At 32.5% G+C, this 24,145-nt stretch overlaps 1 protein-coding gene and 2 long non-coding RNA genes across 3 annotated transcripts in view; 2 read left to right on the top strand and 1 right to left on the bottom strand.

Annotated features, from left to right (window-relative positions):
* Window positions 1–23,945, bottom strand: part of eag (potassium voltage-gated channel protein ether a go-go) — a 319,631-nt gene extending 295,686 nt beyond the window's left edge. Inside the window, exon 1 of the mRNA XM_085948780.1 lies at window positions 23,527–23,945. Coding sequence (XP_085804906.1) covers window positions 23,527–23,605 — 79 coding nt within the window. The 5' untranslated portion in view covers window positions 23,606–23,945. The remainder of the gene's footprint in view (window positions 1–23,526) is intronic.
* On the top strand, window positions 3,090–8,678 carry LOC147070822 (uncharacterized). The gene is made up of 3 exons (XR_015070904.1): window positions 3,090–3,271; window positions 7,287–7,413; window positions 8,504–8,678. It is a non-coding gene; the product is annotated as an uncharacterized LOC147070822 (long non-coding RNA).
* Window positions 11,707–17,844, top strand: LOC147070821 (uncharacterized). The gene is made up of 4 exons (XR_015070894.1): window positions 11,707–11,869; window positions 13,772–13,895; window positions 15,375–15,458; window positions 17,101–17,844. It is a non-coding gene; the product is annotated as an uncharacterized LOC147070821 (long non-coding RNA).
* Window positions 23,946–24,145: the final 200 nt, after the last annotated feature.

Genomic DNA, 24,145 nt, shown 5'->3' with positions numbered 1-24,145 from the left:
GACAATGACTAACAAACACTTAATGTAAACAATGGCCATGCATCTCCTTTAAAAGTTTAGATAAGTCAGGTTTGTATGTTGTTGTCTTTAATTTTAGGCACGATTCCAGGTTCTGATCAATAAAACGACTTCTCAATTTACTCTTGATAAGGTTCATGCTTGAAAAAGACTGTTCGCATGAATATGTAGAACCGGAAAGGAAAATAACAGCAAACGCTAGTTTTTTCAACTGCTCATAATATGAGTCAGGAATACTATTCCAGGTAGTAAAAATCATCATGGCTGCCTTCTACAGGTCTTTCAAAGCAGACTACTAAACTTGTGTTGTGAAAAATGTTCACATTTGTTTTTCTCTAACATGTCCATATCAGCACAAAGATGTTTAAATTTAGAGATCCATAATTCTCTATCCATAAGCTTTATCTATAATAAGGTTGATAATCTTAAACACCAATTCCATAACATTGCAAATGTCTGTGCACAAATATGTTCTTGACGAATAGTGCAATGGTAAGCAAGTATCTCGGGATTTTTTTTTCTTTCAAATAGCAACAACCCCTTTTCTTACGCCGGTCATACTTAAGCCTGTTGAAATTGACACAATTTTATCGAGTGTAATATGATGTTTTTCCATACACTTAATTACAGCATTTGCAATATCCTCTCCACGTGTTTGATATTTGAGTGGCAATAATCCTACAAGTTCTTCTTTAGGACCAGTAGATGAAATAAATCGTACAAAACGTGAAACTTGTGCTATATCATTTATGTCACAATACTCGTTAACTGCTATCGATAAAGCTGAAACCAATTTACGATCTTCGACTTGCTGGTTGGTTATATTCCAAGACATTTTGACTGTTATATCTTTCACTGTTTTAGCCTGTACGTGGTCATTTGTGGCAGAGCCACACCCAATGTGCCAAAGAATTACATGTGGCTCGCGAGCCGTGGTTTTCCGACCACTGGCCTACACTGGTTATACTGGCCAGGCGTAAAAAACCGTTAAATGTGATTTAATTGACTTTTAGGGATATTTTTGATTTAAAACTGCTAAAAACTAAAACCAGCCAAGGCATGGACAATGTATCTAGGATGAAAATAAAATGGATACGATGTCTGAAAACCGAACCACTGAAAATATTCATTAAGATGTCGTATGACGAAATAGAGTTCATCGAGATTCCAGCACGTACTCCAAGAAAGGGAGGAAAGCATACATTATCAACACAACCCGAAAACTTTCTAACGTCAAAATACAGCCAAGAAATTTCAATAAATCCATTAAAATAGTCCCCCCTTAAAAAGCCCAAAACGTATAATTTCTATGATGAATGGGAGTTAGTATTTCTTTGTGATGGTGTGAACATGTGTTGTTATTTAAATTATAAGTTCTCATCCAAATATTATACGTTTAATTTGAGTAATGGAAGAGTGTGATACTGGACTAGTTTTACGAATAATGTTTGCTTTATAATAATTATTGACCTAAGAATAAGGTAGTTTTTTTTTTGAAATACGCCATTTCTATTGGCATTTCCCAGTGGCTAAGCTACAACATACGGCCGTATTCATGCACGCGCGTTACTATGATCTTACTCCCTACTTCATTTATCGTTTGCCAATTTATGGCTATGGCCGTATTGTATGTATTTTATGTAATAAAAATACTATATTATGCAGTCATCAAATGTTTAAAATAAATATAATGGATAATAAGGCTTCAAAATTATGTAAATAGATTATCTACAACGTTTAAGAAATGTCCAGGATCATGCTTTCAAAATAGCATAAAAGCTCCATTTTGACGTACGCTAAGCAAGTGGGCCGTTAAAATTAAATTTTATTTCCACCTACTTACTTTAATTTTCAACAGATATGCATGTCAGAAATAATATGTTTAATTTAGTGTAGGTATATAACAAAAACATCGAAATACGGAAATTGTATAGTAATGATAAAACAATCTTGTGTACTGCAAAAATTACCCTCGTTTATTTTATTATTTTGCTATTTCTTCATTTTAGTACGTAACATTGTATTATCTACAAAAATAATAAATCCGCTAACATTCAACTTGTCGACGTGACGTTTTACATAAAATTTTCGGCACTATTTTTTCTTGCCTTTTGGTTTACAGAAATAAACCGATGATGTCACAAACACTATTCCGAATTGAATAGGCAAAAGAGAAGCGTTTATTAGTTTATAGTGTTAGATTTCGGAAGACATTGTGAGGTCACTGCAGTGCTCCGCTCTCTGTAGAGCAGTGAGTATACATCGTTTACAGCGCTCGAAATGGACAAGAGCGCACCGGAGCGCAGTTCCAGCACGTAAAAAATGTCGAGAAGAGTGCTCCGTCTCGTAAAAAAATAATAAATGGGTACCAATTCATGAAAAATTAGTTTTATAGCATGTCGGAAATAATGACCGTTTGTGTTATTTTGCTACATTTTTTTGATTCCTTAAAATTAAATTTTATTTTCACATACTTACTTTAATTTTCAACAGATATGCATGTCAGAAATATGTTTAATTTAGTGTAGGTATATAACAAAAACATCGAAATACGGAAATTGTATAGGAATGATAAAACAATCTTGTGTACTGCAAAAATTACCCCTCGTTTATTTTATTATTTTGCTATTTCTTCATTTTAGTACGTAACATTGTATTATTTACAAAAATAATATATCCGCTAACATTCAATTTGTCGACGTGACGTTTTACATAAAATGTTCGGCACTATTTTTTCTTGCCTTTTGGTTTACAGAAATAAATAAATAGCTGAAACTTTTGTAATGAAAAATATAAGTTATGTAAATATGATAAGTTGGTTATGTACATATTTGAAATAAAGTTTGTTTCCAATCCCTGTCACTACAGGCGTGCGTCCGCGATACTCGGTCGCATTGTGAGTCACGTTGTTTTGATGATGTCCATCTATGGGTTAAGCGGACAATCACAACAATACTTTTATAAACACTGAGAAACGTCAACCAAGAGATAAAGGAGATAGGGAGCCCAGCCCCGGAGCTCCATCCAAATGTAAAAAGCTATACACCAATAATATAATATAAACTCGCTTCAGTCACGCTGCACTCCGCCGTAAATAAACAGCCTCAAAACTAAATACAGTGTGATAAAATTACCATTATAATTGCTAAAATGAATCGTGCAGTGACTTTGTCGTTTTTGCTGCTAATTATTGCAGCTTTCTTCTCCACAACCTACGCAGGCGTGGCTTTTGAAATGGGAACCAGAAATGAAAGTAAACAAGTCTATATTATTAATATTTTTTTATAATATCGTTGAACACTAAGTTTTGTTAGGTACTAAATATTATTAAGGTGCTTAGATTTTAATGAATACAAGTGCACCGGTTAAACAAGAAGTAAATCAATTTCAAAACTCAATTTAACTGTTTGTAAATGACGCCTTGTATACAATAATAATATACAAAATAATATTATTACCAGGAAAAACATCAATAATGAATTTATTAATAGTGGGTTACCTTCTGAGTGACACTGTAAAAAGTTTAAAATCTCGAATATATGGGATAACCTTAAACATGTGTTAAAGAATATGTTATTTTTAATAGTTTCATGTATATTTTAATATACCTACATTAAAATTAGTCACGTAAATGAAATGCGGATTCAATATTGGCAATCTTTGAGGACACTCAGTGCCCTTTGTGTTTCTTGCGATTTATGGCATGACCGTCATAAAGTGATAAATCGAGTCTGGCTTAAAAGTCTTGCTTGTTTATCTAACTTTTCCATGTCTATCTTTTAATCTATTTTGTGTTTATTACTATTAAAAAAAGTTATTTCTTTATGTTTCAGTGGTTTTAAAAACAAAGTTATTTTATTAATTCTACTGTAGTGAATTATAAAATACATTGACAGTTGTTATAAAATCATATTTTAAAATAATAAATAACGTAAAATTATCAATAAAATTTGTTTTAAAAATTATTAAAATAAAGTATTACATGTAAACGTCAGTTTAAATTAATAATTATTTTAGCGTATGAATGACGATAATGTACGCTTCTAACTACATTCAAAATAATTAGATCATTATATACCTACATCAAATTTCATATAATTTAATCCAATGTTAGAGGGAAAATGCAATAAATAATTACAAGATACCACGTTTTTAAATTTTCTGACGAATCGTATAAACTTAACAATTCTATGTATTAATAAAAACTTTTTATTGTACTTGATAGAAATACTGAATAAATATAGAATACAGAAATGTCATTTTGACATTTCGTGTTGATTTCCATAGTAACGCACGTACCTATATATTAATAATTTAGTTGCTAGGACCTCTTAGCAACCAACAATAATAACTTCCCATACAAAACAGAATCAACTGAAAATGAATTCAATTCTGCTTAAAAATGGCTAAAAGTATTAAAAGAACGCACTGTCGTCGTGTTCTGATATATTCTAAAAATTTCAAATGTCTAGCTAGTCGAGAAGTTAGTTAAACATCTTCAATCGTCCAATACAAATCTTGGACAAACAAGAAAAAATATGTACTGGACACATAAGAAAAAATTAGTACTGGACAAACAAGAATACGAGCTAATAAAAACGTGGTAAAATACGAAGCTTTAGCAACATTTTATCAGCTTACGGTGTTAAATCCGAAATTCATACAAAACTTTTCAAAACAACGCACTTTATTCATTACGAATGGCTACAGTGGTCAGATAGTGACAGTGGAATGGTGAAGTATATGGTACGGATCAGGGAACACAAAATTAACGGTAACTGGCTTGCCCTACTGGGTGTGGTAGCAATACAATTCTATTATTTTTAACAAGGCGGCTATCGACGGTAGTTTGTCATATATATATATATATATATATGTATTGAGGTATTATAATTGTTACAACAAGTTAGACGTCTAAACTGTCAAAACTATCGATCTCGCTCTAAATGTTAACACAGCCAAGAGAGGAGCTGTTAAAACATAGCACTTTTTGACAGTTTAAACGGTTAACTTATTGTAACAAGTAATCTGCTCAATACATAAATATGATAAACTACCATCGATAGCCGCCGATAGCAGCCTCGTGTATAGAATATATGCGCAGGTAGAGAAAGCTAGTATTCGTTAAGTTTGTATTTCCTAGTGCGGATAGATTGACGTAGAGTTGGGTTTCGGGAATTTCCCGACGGGAATTCTCAAGAAATTTTCGAGATTTTCATTCCTGAATCTCGAGAATTGAAATTTTTAACATTTCGGGAAATCCCGTATCTCGAGAATCTTTCCTCGGGATTCGGGATTTCTTTATTATCAAATATTAATTGAAAAAAAGATTTTCTATTTTCGAAAAAAGTGGACAGAAAACACAAAACGTTCAAAGACTGATCGGGGCATTTAACACAATTAAGCCAACGTCGTCGACTCAAAATGAGCGCAATTTTTTCAACAATAGGAAATTTTGTGTCTCAAAAACGTACGCGATTGTCAGACGCAGCGATTGACAGTCTGTGTTTTTTGAAATTCTATTTTAATAAGTAATGTTTTGAATTATTTTTGTTTTCCTACTTCTATTTTGTTTGTCTTCTGACATGAACAAATAAAAATCAATTTTTTTCGGAAGTTGTCTGTTTTTACACTGATTTTAGGATTTTTACAGGTTTTTTAAAAATTTGCCGATAACTCGAGAATTCTCGAGAATTCTTTTCTGGAAATCCCGAATCTCGAGATTGAGATTTTCTCGGAAAATACCCAACTCTAGATTGACGCACACATAGATCCAGCCATTTTTTTTTCTATTTGTTATTTCTTCATTCTGTATATTATCTATCTACTTTTTATTTCATACGGACGAAGTCACAGGGTATCGCTATCGATAAATATATAGTTACGAATATACTCGTTATCTATAAATATTCTGTTATTAATGATAGTATGGGTTCAAACTGTCAACGTTGATAAATTTATGTATTCTAAAATGATTATGTTTGCAGAAAAGTCATTAAAAATCGAAAAGTTTAATGTGGTGACTTAATTAAAAAATCGATAATTAAACTGACTTATTTAGACTTAGAGGTTATGTAAACATTTCAAAATTATCTTTCGTTCTTGAGTATACTATTATCATTAAATATAATTATTTTTTAAATAATTTTTAATAATATAATAATTTCTTCGTTGTCATTTTCCTACATTTGAGTGACGTAGATCCAGTAAAAAAATCAATTTATTCTCCAACGACCTGTGCATTCAAAGACGAAGTAAAATCAACACATTGACTGCTGACTAGATAATTATTTTTTTATTATCACATTTAAATAGCATGCTAATTATATCGAATGGCAACCTTAATAGTTACGCGCTGGGCGCGTCTTTAGCGTCCAATATTTATAATGACAAGGTTAATTAAAATACTCACAAATAGGCAACAGGTTAAAAAGATTGAGAAACATTGCATTGTGTAGTTTGGGAAACGCTGAACACAATTATGATATCAGATGCATATGTATATTGTTATATAAATAGATATTACGTTTACGCCCACAGTAAACGTGAACCGTTTTATTCGTATGACCTAATTGTTGAGATACCTAACGTCATTATAATATATAATATGTAATAAGCTGCTAACTGTGTTTAAAACAATTCGTTTGTGGTCGCAAACCCTTCGTCGCGAAAGCATATAAACCTCGGAACGTAACGATAAAAAATGCGCTGCAATGTTACTATCAGGCTATATCGCAAATGGACTGATTTAGGTCCAATCGGGACTCGCGCACTGGGAGGCCTTGCGCCCTAAGTGGGGTTTCAAACTTCAATCAAATATTTTAAATTGAAAATTTAAAATTCGGGGACTTCATGAAGTAGAATCTCTGAAAAGTTTTGATAAACACATTCAAAATTAGCTCTCATTGGCATCATGGAAAATACAGTACCAAATATTGGTAGTACTTGTTACTGAAGATGCAATGTTAAGATGTTAATTTTTGAATAAATATGGGTAATTTTCCGATGAAAGGCGAGAAAAATATCATCTTTTCAAAATAAATATCTCGTTTTGTTGTATCATCAATATGAAGAAATACATAAACTATTATATCAATCAGTAAACCCCTTTCCTCCCTCAACGCATTTTGGAGTCGAAAATAATATATTTAGAGGCCTCGCATTTGCTAGGACTGGCGCCTATTATTTGCACTAATTAATATCTTACAGGTGCTTTCATAGTTTTTTTAAGAGTGCACACTAATTAATGATTTTTCTTTTTTTTTCAGCCTATCCAAATAAATGCTTCAGCAGAGGCCATCTCGACCTCGCGATGGAGATCGATAAAGATTACCAAATACCAGGCGACTGCGGTGAAATGAGCTGTGACAAGGATTTCTACATCTCAAGACGATAGTGAGTTTTTCTTTTTTTTTATCCAACGGTCACGAAATGAAATATGAACTATCTGCCAAATGTTCCAAAAAAAGTTATTCAACGACAACCATTCAAAATTCACGTAAAATAACGTGAATAAATATTATAATTTAAAAAAAAAATGATTATTGTTCAATTATAGCAAATAACTTTAAGTATTCAAGGGGGTTTGATAAAACGCACTATGTCATTTGTACCTGAAACATGAACTAAGTACCAACTGAATTGATCTGTGGAAGAGCTGAGCTTGGTATTTAAAACACTAATCTTAACCATGTTCACATAATGTAATATTAGGCACTTGTCCATTTTATCAAAACGTATTGTATATATTATTCCTAACGCCTTCTTTGAGATTGAATAGAAACTTGGAAGTTAATTCCATTTTAATTCATTACCAATGGTACATGTACATAAGTATATTTTTTTTTGAATATTTGGCACATAGTTCCTATTTCATACATTTTTTTTTATTTTAGCATTGTTTTTGCCTAAATATTATCACTATCTACACTGGTAAATTTTTGTCGAAAACGAGCCTTAAAAAATATTTTGTAGATTAAATCACCAGAACATCGGTATAATATAATTTTGAAAACACCTCAAGTGCTGTCATGAGAAGTTGTCATTTTTGACGTGCGCAGTTTTACCTGAACAACCCCAGTAGGGTGTGACGAAAGCAGTCAGCAGTAGCTGACACAGCCGCTTTCAGCCTTTTTATACCTGATAGGTAGAAGATCATTTTTTTTCCTTCGACCATGTTATCAAGCTTCCGATTCAAAATGTAACTTCTCTAAGTCTTATTTTGCGGCGAGACAGCATGTTGTAATCTTGAGTCTCTTTTAATTGGTTAAAATATACTCTATAACTATGTATAACCATCACATAATATTTTAATGTGCTTTGTCGAATGTGTGAATTAGTATCACAATAAATGTGGTTGGTCGGATCCGACCGTAAATAATCAGTTAACTCGCCTCGAATCTAAAACATGATGATTTTTTGGCGTTCACTGTAAAATACCTACGATAAGTCCTCATAAAAGTTTATGATCTATTATTGATTTCAGTTGCGGTGCGTTCGGGGTGGGAAATAATTGCAAAAAAAGTAAAGTAGATCTCTCCAAGCCTTATCCAGAATGCTGTCCACATCCAGTCTGCGAATGAACCAAATCCTGTGTACCTAACTATATAATATATAAGAACATATATATTATTAATAAACTATTTAGATATAAAACTTAATTTATTTTTTTATTTATTTCTTATTCATAGCCACATAATATGAAACAGTGGCGGATTACCAAAGGCACATTATGCACGCGCTTTGGAGCGCTATGGCTTTGGAGCCCCTCAAAAAATATGTATAATTATAATTAATCAAATGTAAAAATATAATGTGTACATCTTTTTTAATGTTACCTATCTAAAAACAATATCAACCTAAAGTTATTGTGAAATATACATATAATATAATCAATCTTCTACACTAAAGATCTTTACATTAAAAAAAATGACCATGTCCGATCCTAATAAGATCATATTATCATGGGCTTCAATAGAGTACATAGTGGTTTGTCTTATCATATTTTTGTTTTTACAAGAAATGGATGTTAGCCACATGCTCAACCTCTTAGGACTCCAAACACAAATTGAAAAACAATGTGTATTTGCCAGACCCATGATTCTAACCTGGGACCCACGACATTATAAGCCGACGCGTTAGCCGCTCGGCCATTATGGGCGATAATAAAATAAAATTCACATACTACACAGTGCAGTTTTCCAGTGAATATTAAACAAATGTAATATCGTCTCGGTCTGATTTTTGATTTTTCTGGAACACAGTAAAACTGTTTTGATTGTATGGCAGGGTATAGGCCCCATAAAAGGTTGATGTCTAGAGGCTCAACCTGGGCCCTAAACATCTTAATACACCACTGGTAGGTACTGTATGAACATCACCTCATTTAAAATCTTCAACTCTACCTCGAGTAGTAGACACACTCTTATCGTGTATGTCGTGGGTCGTTGATTCGAATCCAGTGTCTGTCGATTTATATACATAAAATAGCCCAGTGGCGAAGACTCCTTACTAAACTATTATTTAGAGCCTGCCTTAATAAAAATGCATTTCGTATAAGTGCGAAAACGCGATAAGAAACGCATATTAATCAATGTTTCCTTGACTGTAACTAGTGATAGAAATAATAATAATATTTACACGAAATTTGGCAATGAAATCTTGATTATCGCAGCCTTTCCAAGCATTAAAAATCAAAAGCAAATACACATATGACGTCACAAATAATATTCCAGATTGTATAAGCAAAAGGTAAGCGTTTATTGTGTAGCCTTTTGTCTAGTTTGGATATGTACACATATTTGTTTTTGCGCATTTTACAAGTTACCCATGGCCCGGTAGATTTTTTTTATAAACATTTGTTTTAAAATAGTAAAATATAATATTTTTATGTTCAGCATAATAATAACTTCATATTATGTCTCTTGGCACTTTTTTGGTTATTCATAGCTTACTTCTCGTCAACAAGTATTCTTCGCTACTGCCATAGCAAGATACAGAAAGTCGAAAATCAGGTCAAATACGGAGTTCTATGGAATAACACAAAATGGTCATCAATACCTACCCTCAGGTGATAATATTGGATATTATATTATTGCAAGCTTTAGATGTATGCAAGTATCACTACCGTGAGGTGACTTTAGATTTTGGGGATTCTGTTAAAAACTACATATTTACCTAATACCTATTAGTTGCTACTAGTGGGCCATCGACGATGTTGATATAGTGTGGATAGTAAAGTTGTAGGTGGATATTTTAATAATATAGAATCTTTAAAATAAAAGTGCAATTATTTGAGTAACGCCAACTCCACCCATCATTATAATATGCAGCCGCCTTCCATGGCGCTATAAATGTGTCATAATGAAGAGATTTTAGTGCAACACTTCCTTGTCCCGAAACGAAACTGCACCGTATTGATGAACAATCCACTTTGGTGATTAAAGAAAGAGTGTATACGTGTCTTTCATAACGTGTCCTCTGTACCCATGTACTGAAACTCTGCCGAAACAGAGGAGTCAGGAGTTGAAAGTGATGAATCTAAGGAGGGATCGGAATTATTCGATCCTTCATACGATGCAGCACACTTTCAAATTGCCTCAAAGTTGGCTTTGTACAGTTATATGAACTTTACAATAAAATTGTACGATACATACATAATGTTATTAAATAGTACTTTATCGAATATCTACAGATGCACCGCACATCCAGCATCTATGAACTGCCACGCCACTGGTAAGTATATATTTGATGAATGATCGATATTTATTTATTTAGAATGTTATCCGATGTTTCTAATAAATAAATTAAATACTGTTCTCGAACCCTTCGAGGTTGGCTATGATGAAGCGGAAATGATCTCTTAATTATATTTTAAGTTTTCTTAATTAATTTATAGGGTAATTGTTAATTTTAATTGTTTTCATAAATTATTTTTGTGTAATCATCATCCCCATACCGTTTATCCACCTCTAATCCAATGTTCTGATAAATAAATTAAATAAAAATGTATTCTTTTTATTTATTTTTTTAGTACCTACTTAGCTACACAAATTTATGTTTAATAATTTAATAAAGATGAAAAGTATCATTATTACTAATCTTACATACATAAATATCAAATTACTTCTATACCTACCTGATATTATTACCTACCCAATATTATTTCTGTTTTAATTTTAATTTTATTCTAAATTGGCCAGTTTCTATTATTATTAGAGTCCAATGTATTACTACTAAACTACAACATTTTATGTTTGACTATTCTATTAACTCAAAAATCGTTGTGGCAAAAAACGTTAATTCACCTTTTTGTAAATAAACTCAAAAAACTAATTATTATTACTATAAAAAAGACTTGGCAATACTCAAATCAAATTCATAAATGATTACCGAATATCATAAAGTAGGTAGCAAGTTTAGGTAAAAATGTTTAAACTATTTAAATAGAGAGGTTTCAATTTCTTGAATTTAGAAAAAGACGATTATCTCAAAACAAGGTTTTTTGACTTAACGCCTTTTGCCACTATACCGACGATATAATAATTTTATTCCGAAGGCCACTGTCGCAACATCTTATCTGCTCATATTCAAGAAAATAATGTATAATCTTAAAAATAGATATCTGAGAAAAATAAAATAAACAATTATTATAAATCAGTTCAAGCGTTGTGCGAATAATTACGAATCAGTTGTCATCTAAATTCAATTGAAGACACTTTGAGCTGAGTAATTTTGTTATACTGAAAAATGGGTGCTAAAGTACATTTTATTATTATAAGTAGCCTTGCTTTTTTGTTAACATCGTATGCAGGCACGTGGGACTCATTTGAAATGGGTTTTATGTACACAGGTATGTATAATATAAAATTATAATAAAATACGTATATAGGAAGTCAGTATTGGCAAGACAAAGCTCCATTTTACTGTTTTAGAAAAACAATAAAGAACTCTCCTAGTAATTTATTTATTTGTAGCCTACAAATTTCACATTTAATTGTGAAACGTGTTGGATTGTTCACTGTTTATTTTCTGTTTTATTCATAATATATTCAATCATTCATTATTGCTGACTTCGCATCCAATTTTTGATCTTTGTAACCAATACCTACTCATGGACATTTTTATATACCCTGTTGAAGTTATCTCTCGTTCCAATAATTAATCAAGAAAATATAAAAAAAATCCTCTCAAAAGCGTTGTCGTGCGCCCTAAAGGTGTTAACTTTTAGCACCGCACCACAGCCGGTCTTCTTAATGTGTATCACGGGACCGTATGTTTGGATGTGGTGCACCAGTATTATTTATGACTGAGAATATCTCAGGAGCTTTTACTCAAACTGTGGTCGCCATGCAAGTGTACTTTAATTGAATTTACGTGACTTACTAAACCAAACTATAATCGATAAATAATATAAATAATAATTATAAATAAACAAATATGTTTTGACTGTTATCTACTATGACTTGGATTAGGTTACACACTAGGCAACACTATATACACATTGTATGTAGACTTAGTTCAATGAAAACAAATATGCTGAACTGTTAAAGTTTTTTTTTTCCGACCATGTCCGATTCTCATAGGATCATATGGGCCTCCACAGAGTAGAGGTTTGTATTAACAGATTTTGTTTTTTACGAGAAATGGATGTCAGCCACTTTCTCAACATATTAGGTCCATAACTCACACACAAATTGAAAAACAATATGTGTACTTGCCAGACCCAGGATTCGAACCTGGGACCCACGGCGTTATCGTCCAACGCTTAAGCCCCGCGGCCACCGTGGGCCGGATTTTATATTGGATCTTAACAGCCTACCTCCACCCTTCGCCACTGGTATACAGACCTACAAACTTATCTGGAGAATGGCCAAAAATGGAACTACGAACTACCATAGGACGCCATATTGAAAAACGTCATTCGAATGTCAGATTTTGCCAGTTACGAGTCGTGATTGAATAGTTTTCGACAGTAGCTCTCCCATCTCATTCTCCAGATAAGTTTGTAGCTCTGTATATTATTATGTATTATTTAGCCAACCATTTTGAAAAAAAATACACATCGGAGGCTTCACCAGTTCGACGATGATATTTTTATAAGTTTACTAACATTGAATATCAGCTTATTGAATTATCTGTAGCGTATGAGCGAAAACATATAAAAAATTGTAAGAGAGAATGAGATAGGGAGATGGCGAATTAAACATATACCTACGTATAAACGCAAATTCTAAATTTGAAAAATCGGAGGAATCATTTATTTTAATCGGGTCGTGAAATAAAACAAATAATAGGATACTCTCATAATAATTTAACAGATGCTTACATGACGGTTATAGTTTATTATCGAGAATCAACAAATTAGTGAGAGATTTAAAGGTACCTAATTATAATAGGGACGTAACGCACTGTAACCTTAAGCGGTGTCCACATTGGCAACAAGTTGCTGGCAACCTCATTAAATTTCAATTAAAATAATTTTTGGTCATATAAATTATAGTCATACATAATCAATTAAAAAATATAAACATTATTTATGATGAAAAACCATCAGGTCAGTGTCGCCACTTAACAAATGACTGACTTCAGTGATGGCATGCTCGGTGAAAAGTCAGGAAACTTTATAAAGACTACGCTAAAATATCAGAATGAAGACGTGAACCTATGAGAACGATAGAGAATGTTGATAGACGGCACTACCACCTGGTTATATGTATTGTGCTGGTAATAATATAAACATTTTTTTTAATAGAGGATGAGGGGATGTGCTATAACCCAACACATGGTTTCCCAATGATAATCAATATGGAATACCAAGTTCCTGGGAAATGTGCCACCATGGTTTGCCATGACTCATACATCATTGCATCGCGAGAGTAAGTTAGATACCTATCATTATTTAGTTTATTTATCACAGCCTTGTATAATAAAATTATGAGTAAGTTTTATTATTGTCGGACAATATAAAAATCAAAGATGCCGAAAATTGTAATTGAATTTAAAAAATGATTTAATACCATCTGCAATTTGTATGTTTAGTTAAATGAAAACAAATACGTGTGTCTTATAAAGTTTAGTGTGGCTCATTTACGTCGGATATTAACAACCTACCTCCACTCTTCGCCAATGGAGTGAATTATGCCCTCTACGAGTCTGTGGCGTATTATCAGTGACACCAATATTTGCGATTACAAATTTCGGTCCATAGAGCGACCGTAACGTAACGGTACTAAAAAATGTAAGTACTATAAATGTGTCGCTACATTTCAAAATCAGCCAAGTCCACCTTTAGGTATTTTTGACTTTTTTGTGAATTGTTGAAGAACTACTGCTTTCTAACATTTCTGCATTATCAAAATGGGGAAGTTATTAATTTTAAATATTCTATACTCGAAATAATATAAACTTTCACCCTTGTGACTGTGTTTTTGAGAAAGTAAAAAGCTGTTTTTCTCCTATTCATCTATTATGGACTTGGCTGATTTTGAAATCTAGCGACACAAATATGGAATGTTCAAGTGAAGCAAAAAAAAAAAGAACCACCTGTCAAGTTTATTAATATTCAGGTAAACTGTGGAGTTATTAACGGCCCACATGCCCAACGTAGATCAAAATGTTATGGTATTTTCGGAGCATAACCCTGGACATTCCTCAAACGTTGTAGAAAATATATTTATATAATTTTGAAGCCTTATTATTCTTTATATTTATTTTAAACATTTGATGACTGCATAAAGTATTTTTATTACATAAAATAGTATTCTTTTAAACTTCTCGATCTAATGTTTTAGAATATAGTTATATTTCAGTACATCCATGTGCAGTGGTGTCAAGATTTTTTAGATATATTAATTTTTAAACGCATTTACAAAACTATTAGTAAAATTAATGTTAACATTATATAGTGAAATATTTACGATATATTTTATAATCTCTGTGATCCCAAATTTGACAAGAATTACGCATTTTATTATTCAAAAAATGGGCACAATTAACACATTTGAAGATAATTCTAAAGATAGTGATTATAAGCTATTGAGTCCTTGACCATTAAAATGTGATAAACATCCTACGAATAATTTTATATTTAATAAAGAAACCAATGATTACTCAATCCAATATAAGAACGGTTTCTTCAACAGCATTGATTAACATACGCCAGTTATTAATACCGATAATTTGTATTCTTAGTTCAATGAAAACAAATAAGTATGACTGACAAATTGCAGTGTGCACTATTTGTGTCGAATCTCCACCGTCTACTTACACTCTTCGCCGCTACGTCCATGACGTTATAATATGATAATAATAACAAATAATGATATATCAGCCATTTTATGTGTTTTCTTTTCCAGCTTGGAAGTCGGCAAAACTTATCAGCCAATCAAACGATGTGGAGAACTGACGTGTGATAAAGCGAACAATATGACTGTGAAGGCGTAAGTATATTTCAATTAAAATAACTCAATATGATAATCATAATATTTTTTTTTCGACTATGTCCGATCTTGATAGGATCATATGGGCCTCCACAGAGTGGAGGTTTGTATTGACAGATTTTGTTTTTTACGAGAAATGGATGTCAGCCACTTACTCAACCTATTAGGTCCATACCCTGACACACAAATTGAAAAACAATATGTGTACTTGTCAGACCCAGGATTCGAACCTGGGACCCACGGCTTTATAGTCCAACGCTTATGCCGCGCGGCCACCGTGGGCGTTGATAATATACTTATCTGATAATTAAAAGGGCATGGGTATTATGATCGCCTGCAAGTGAGATCCCTTTACACCCACAAAAATTTTAACAGGTTGGTGTAGTTTATGTAATTGGGCCATATTTTTTTGAAAACTAGAATGGCAATGCAGTTACTGTCAATTAAGGAATCCAATCCCGAGCCAAAATTCTGAACCCGGGATTTCGGTTTTACAATTTGACAATCCCGGGATTGGCATTTTTTCCATTGTTAATATATTTTTTTTTATATTCACAAATAACATTGATAAAATCGGTCAAAAATAAATCTAGTATAATTTATACTATTTAAGACATTTTTATTGTTAATATTGTGTACGTTCATTCTTTAAAATACATAAGTTTAATGGAGTAAATAATATTGTAATATAAATAATAATGTGAATTTAATATGAGATTGCTGTTTCTGATAGTACCTAAAGACTTATGAATGGGTTAGCGAGATTTAAAATAGTAAAGCAAATCGTGGTGTATGGCCTTTCCGCTTCATAAATCTAATTAGTCAGCCAAATATGAAACTGCCGTAAAACGTATGAGACCATGGTGGGATTACTTTGTTAAAAGTGCGAAGCATTGTTTTTTTCCTCTTTCTCATTTTTATTAATTATGTGAAAAAATTAAATGAATCGGCAACTTACATATGGGTATAAATCAAACTCCATTCAAACTCAGTTTATTTCTAATTAAGTTATTTGTTATTAAAAGTATTTTTTCTGTTTTTATTTTATTTTCGATAAAAATTGATAAAAAGATCAATCCCGAAATCTTCGGGATTATGTTTACGAATCCCGGGATTCATAGGTATTGAAAATAGCTCGGGATCCCGTGATCCCGGGATTGAAACCCCTACTGTCAATGGAAAACGCTACCGAAACATGATTACTGTTTTTTTTCTGGCATGAATTAGATGATTTTGATCTAGACGATATGTGATTCGAACAAGATGGTGCAACATGTTATATAGCTTGTGACACAATAAACTTATTGTATTTCAAATAATATATATATCTCTTATTTGATAACCCTTTATATAATACGAATGAATCAATATATATTATGTTTAAGCAATTTGTACTAAACTGTCTAATCATGCCGAATTTAAAGTCCGATGTGTTATCATTACACTGTTTCAAATTAATTGTATTCAATAACGAGTGCCCTGTTTTTATGCCTGTCTTTTATAGTATTCTTTAAATAAAAAAAAATAGTTAATTAAAAAATAATATACTTAATTTGTTTTAAATCCATTAGAATTTAAATTCAAATTCCATCAAGTACCTTCGGTCGATAGTATTAATATTATTTATTTTTTTGATTTTCAGGTGTGATGTAAAGGATCCGGATCATGTGATTGGAGGAGAGGACTTGACAAAACCGTATCCCAAATGTTGCACAACTCCAGTTAAACGTTCTTAAAATAAACTATTTTTTACTCTATTAAATGTTAATTTACAAGATTATCGTACAATCATATTTGATACAGATCATATCGACAGAATTGTGTCCCTGCCAAACGACCCTTAAAATTAATGAAAATATTACGTTTTTAATTGCTGTCATCATATAAATGTGTGTTTTGGTCTCTAAATTATTGTATTAAGTATATTAAAATGTCACTTTACAAAAATATTAACCCACACATTAGTCTTTGCGGCCCTCGTTAACTCAATTTAATTACACCTTGAGTTAAGTCAGAACTTCGATGATGATATTTTAATTAACAATAAAAATTATCACTAAAGATTAAAGAGATACAATTGACATTTTAGTTTCTCTTTTTTTAACCTTGGCCGTCTCACGAAGGGGGTTTTTTAATAGTTTTTTTCGGGGGTTTGAACCTGGGACCCACGACAACGAACACGACCACCACCCGTACATCACAGGCGAAGTCACAAGCGGTATAATAGTAAACCAATATATTATTTTTCACCAGTTTACAAATGTAACAAAACAATAATATTGAAATTGGCTTAGTGAACATGATTTTTGCTCCTCAATTAAAATGTCAATAAATCACTAATTATTTTAATATTATAATGAACATAAAAATATAAATTTAATGTGCATTTATTATGTTTTCCTAAATCATATACTGGAGTACCCATATTATTCATGTTTATTTCAATGTTTCCCTGTATGTACAAGCAATAAATACTATGACGTAAAAGTAATAAATAAGTTTTCCACATCATTATACGTACAAAATTATAATAAATTGTATTATTAAAAAACCTCAGTGTGTACTTAATTCTCTTACCATCTAAAGCCTTTCAAAGTTGCTGACATATATTTGATGGCGTTTATAATTGGCTACACCATGAATTGCGCCAGATATGGTATGAGCAGGTAACACAGAATTGATGTGAAGTGAAATACCTAACGGGTGTGTAGTAACAGGCAACGGATCTCGAGTGTGGAAGAATATAGGATAAACATAAACACGTGTTAAGAATACGCTAGTCCTTCGTTCTGACAACTGCTCTCGGTTTATGAACTGACGCTCATTCAATATTAAATCCTAAAGAATTTGAATTTACATGCGCCTGTCAATTAACTACGTCATGATTTATTTCGCCATATTTATTATTATTCAGGTCCATGTCTCAGACCTGTATGGCAGAATGAGTCTCACGAGATTTTTTTTCACTCATACCTAAATATGTTTAATTAATGTAATATCAACTTGCGCGTATTATAATATAGTACAAATTTACTTGGATAAATAACGAGTGCTTTGTTCATAAATGCATATAATTTAATTTCAAGCTCGAATAATTAACCCCTGTGAATAATAAATTAATTATGAACATGGTCTAATGAGCGCTTTTGTACCTAGTATACAGAATGCCGCGAAATTTGTATGTAAGTAAGTTCTGCTACTTGCTCATTTGCAGAATTGGGTAGATATACTCAAATGAGGGTATTTTCCGACCATTTACCAAATGAGAGACAGAAAACCTTTTATACATAAAGTCTAATAATTTAGACCAATCAATGATATGTACAAAATAAACCAAGGTATTATCTCACTCAATAATTTATTTGAAACAATATGCTATCGGTAATGAGCCTAACCTAACCTTAAATAATTTGAAAACAACTCGCAAACTTGAAAATATATATTATATAACCTATCCGGTGTGACATTATTTTTATTTTTTTCTAATAATATGCACTATGTTTCCGAAGTATTTTAAGAAATGTTTCACGATCAGTAAATAATGGGTTTGGGTCGAAATCCCGAAGGCCGAAATCCCGAATACTGAAATCCCGAAAGCCTAAATCCCGAAAGCCGAAATCCCGAATACCGAAATCCCGAACGCTGAAATCCCGAATGGCCGGAATCCCGAAGGCCGAAATCCCGAAAAATAAAAAAAATACAAACGGGTATAATTGCGCAATCTTAACACTTATCTTGAATTGCTCAAATTTTACAAGAGAGACCAAAAACCATTTTTTTGTGGAAAATGGGTTTTTGTCTCTCTTGTAAAATTTGCGTGAAAATAGAGTACATAAAGTGTTAATATTGCGCAAATATTACTGTTTGTATTTTTTTATTTTTCGGGATTTGGGCCATTCGGGATTTCGGCCATTCGGGATTTCAGCATTCGGGATTTCTGCATTCGGGATTTCGGCTTTACAATATTTAGAGTGTCGCGTGTATCTGTAAATTTTTCCCCGCCGACTATCTTGCCATGCCTCATTACTTTCTTTCTCAGTTCCACTCATAACCAGTAGTCTATCTATCTATCTACGCACGATATAACGTCAAACGAAAACCACATGCTAAGTGATGTATGTATTTGAATCATTTTTACCTACCCGGGGTTCGACTATACATTCACCTATTACAAAAATACAACCAACTGTGCCTGACTACTCAGTTGTATATTCGTTATCATGTGACGTGCATAATGCATGAAGATACCGAAATACGAAACCCGAATCGCTAAAAACGATTCTAACGGAATAATACAAAATATTAATTATTTAGAATTTCAATTCAAATTAAATCAATTTCACCCTTCAATAGAACAAATTTAGGTAACTGATTAATAATCTTTGGTAACATTCATACGATATCATCATCATCATCAGCCGGTATCTATCCTCTGCTGGAAAAGCCTCTCTTAGCTCCCTCCACTCTACATAGGTTATAGCGATTGCAAATATTACGTAAAATCATGAGTTTTATTCCAGCTCAGAATTGACTTAATGGTGATCTGTACAATTACCCAGTGTTTCCAAAACTTTTCCTGCGACAACCAATCCTAAACATTTCAACGGAATACCTTGATTTGTAAGGTATCTAGGTAAATAAATAACTACATAATCAATAAAAAAATGAGAAAAAACATTTATTATTTATTTAATAATTATTTTTACAACATAACACATGAAAACATATTAAGTGAATGAAATTGTTAATTACTTCGATGATTTTGGGTAATTGAATTGCAAATCTTCTTGAAATCAGGCATTATATTATAAAGTTGAATTCTAATGTCTGATGTGGCGTCGAGCCTGTTCTAGACTTTATAAATATGTCGTAGTAAACGAAAAGTATAACAATAATAGCTTGTTTTGACACTGGGGTATTCTTCTAAAAATTCTTCTAATAATCACCTATTCTCATTCCGCGCAACATAGTTTGAGAAACCCTGATTTGCCAATTTTGTCTGCTGACAACAAAACGATTATAATATTATTATCATTATATAAGTATTAAACATTACCAAAGGTTGGCTATGGGTGTCTCATAGAATAGATATGAGAGTATAAGTACAGGAAGTTGTGGGGTCATTATGCAAGATTAAGTAGGAGAAGCTTAATTCTAAGGTTCCGTTTCTATGAGATACTATACCCGAAAGCCTTAGTGTGTATACTGTATACCAAGAAAAGGGAATATCGTTCAGTTTTCCGTACATAATGAAATAATATGCACTTACCTCATCGTGATATTGATAATATTTACCGCAAGCAATATTGTATTGCGCAATATTGTTTGTAATATTGCATCACCCTTAACTTATAATTAAAATATTGATAATATACTATCTTCATAATGACGTAGTAGTAAATATTAATTATGTTTACTGTGACGTAAGATAAACTTACATCACAGTGTTCAATTTAATATACAGCTCATACAATGTGCAAGTATCAATCTATGTAACATAATTGATTATACACAGTTGCGGAGTTCTACCAACTTTTAACAATGAGTCAGGGTTTCCTAATATACTATTTTATTATTACAAATAAACAGTTATTTATTATAAATATTAGATTGAGAATTATATAGAGAAACAATAAAAATAGTAAGTACCTACTTAAAAGAGTAAAACAAAATACGTAAAGAAACTTGTAAAATTGAACAATATAAGTGGATAGTACTCGTATATTATTATATTGTATAAACCAATAAAATAATAATTATAAAACTATTGATATACTAGGTTTCTCCAAGTATATAAAATACATTCTCCAGTCTCTTGGATACCTTTATAGTACCTAAAACCGCATCTGCTTTCCTTCGTTGAATTTCTATGCTTATTCGCTGTCTCAGGTACTCAGTTGAACGACACTTGTTTTATCAGTCAAGCAACGGCCGATCTCAGCCAATGTCTTCAAAGCAGACGGTCCGCAGGGTCCAAAAATCTCAAAACCCAAAAGACAGACAATATAATTGGGTGACAAACAGTCGTATTTTTTGGGTTTGTTGGACTCAGCTGAAAGAGCTGCTTAACACGATGATGAATTGATTTATTCTGGTGACACGCCACGTGTGTATTCATCACAGGGACATCCCAAACCAAAAAAATCTAATTGATTGATGCGTTAAAAAAAACACATACCAACTATCTACTGTTTGAACATTTTACAAGGGCGAAAACCGGATGTCACTACACGCCGAGTAAAAAATATTGTCAGTGTTGTCATTATTGTTAGCGCAAAATCCCTAATGAAATAAGGTTTTTAATAATATTTTTATTATCAGTAATTATTTACGAGTTTTCAATATTTTTTTCTATTCCAGCCTTATCTTGACAAGCGACCAAATATACACAATTGGATTTAGGTTACAATGGTAAAAAGGCAGACCAACCAATGTCAAGCCTTTTTCTTTTATCATCTCGTCAAAAAATACTTAACAGCAGGTTCATTTTCATTCACATTCACCTACAGAACGCCTACAGAACGCCTACAGAATATTCTAGCTTGATAATCACAAATGTAGGGCAGAGACGGTCATTGGACATTGGAGCTACGTCGGATCTCACGCCCAAGACGTCAATAAACTAATTAAAATGATAAAAATGTATAATAGGAACAGGCACCTCGCGCCATTTGCCTGTTATTATCAAATCATTGTAACTCGTATATCTTGTCCGCTGTATATTATGTAGTCGAATTTTCGGTGAATAAACTTTAATTTTTTAAGTTTCGTGAAAGCTTATTGTTTCCTTATCATTTTCTCGCCATCTAGTCTAAATACGTCCTTGAAGGTAAATCACCTGACAATTACCTTCAAGACGACGGGCTTTAAACGTAACAACTGTTAATACTATTCAGGAGTTGCACAGAAGTCCAGTCTTTAATAAGGATATGAAGGAAAGATAACACCATCAAACTACATCAGTGGGTCTATTCTATGCTTATCGACCGCTAAAGTGATAAATATTATCAAACTTAGGGTAGGTTTGTATCAAAATATTAGCACTTATTGTAACAATTACACGAAGCTGGTTTTTATTGTTGCAATAAGTGCGATATTTTAACAGCAGCAAGATAGGTGCTGTTAAAATATCGCACTTATTGCAACAATAAAAACCAGCTTCGTGTAATTGTTACAATAAGTGCTAATATTTTGATACAAACCTACCCTAAGTTTGATACTATTTATCAATTTAGTGTTCGATAAGTATAGAATAGACCCACAGGTTCCTGTCAACCCAAGCTACCTATTTCCTTTATTTTCCTATCTAAGGGACATAATGAAACCGTCGAACAGGAAGCCAGGCAGAAACCTAATAGGCGCATAGAAATAAGATATAGAAATAACCAGGCGCTAATATTTGATATTTTGATTCAACAATGAAAACCTTCCCTAACCTAACCTAACAAATAATCCAGTATGTCGGCTATTTTCAAAATTTGTTTGCCGCTGGCTTCCTGTAAACCGACAAGATCCTTTTTATCTTATTTTATTATTGTTAGAAATCGATTCTTATTACAATATAGGTAGAGTTCATTTTTTCTGTCATTTTAATTTATTTATATTATAATATATCTGTTTACTACAAAATAATAAAAAAAATATTGAATGATTCTAGTAGACTAAGCGTTGCACTAAAATTTGGGGTAATTGGTTGATAATGATCAACATCTGGATATTTTCAGTTTATATTTTGTTGGTCTTATGCGTCACATTTTCTAGAATCCCCTAACCCTTCGTCACAAATCATCATATTATATCAGATCCCATCACACCAATCCCACGATCATTGAGGCGTGGCGCCATGTATGGACAATCTCTTTACTTAATGTAGTCTAGAAATCATAATAATAATTGTCCATGCGCCATGAAAATTCTTGGTGTGATATTTGTCTCACGGACTAAAAACCTAATCGTAAAGAAGTTTGAAATTCCTGAAAAGAAAAACATTGTCATCGCTGAAAGGGAATGCAAGATTAAAATTGTATTAGCTGGCATAATTAATGAGAAAGTGGGCGGTTGTACTTACGTTGCGACGACGAGCGGCGTATGATGTTTTCCAGGAAGGTGTTCTGCGGGGCGACGAGCCCCCGCCGTCCGCCGGGCATGGCGCACCCCGCCTAGCGCCTCGCCCCCCGCGGCCCCCCCATCCAAGGCCCGCGAGCACGGCACCTCCGCACGGCGACGCTACCTCCTGCGCCCCTGATACAAGCGCCCTCGGGAACTATACTCATGCAGGCGGATTAACGAAATACCTCTTTCGCTTATTCTGCACTCCTATTACACAATGTGTCTTAGTTAGCAGTAATCATCGTTTTGAATTTTTCACCTTTTCAACAATCTCCGTGTATTACTTTTATCTTCGCCTGATACTACTATGATATAATATACACGTTTTTTTTTACTAAATATTTACAATTTCAAATTAATTATTTTAATTTACAATATCTGTAATAAATTATTATAAAACACATTTAATTCATCGGCACATCTTCATTATTTTAACTAATATTTTCACACCCCAAAGATGTTGAATTTTTTTCCAATCCTTTTGTGATTTACCAATGAAAATCGATAAATATAATTCAATTCAATTTGACGTTTAGCTCTATATAATAAGACGTTATTCAACATGTTGCTACACCCTT

Source organism: Rhyacophila brunnea, unplaced genomic scaffold, assembly GCF_057557595.1.
Source record: "Rhyacophila brunnea isolate RB1 unplaced genomic scaffold, BYU_Rbru_1.0 scaffold_21, whole genome shotgun sequence".
Classification (NCBI taxonomy): domain Eukaryota; kingdom Metazoa; phylum Arthropoda; class Insecta; order Trichoptera; family Rhyacophilidae; genus Rhyacophila; species Rhyacophila brunnea.
This window is presented reverse-complemented; position numbering and strand designations above follow the sequence as displayed.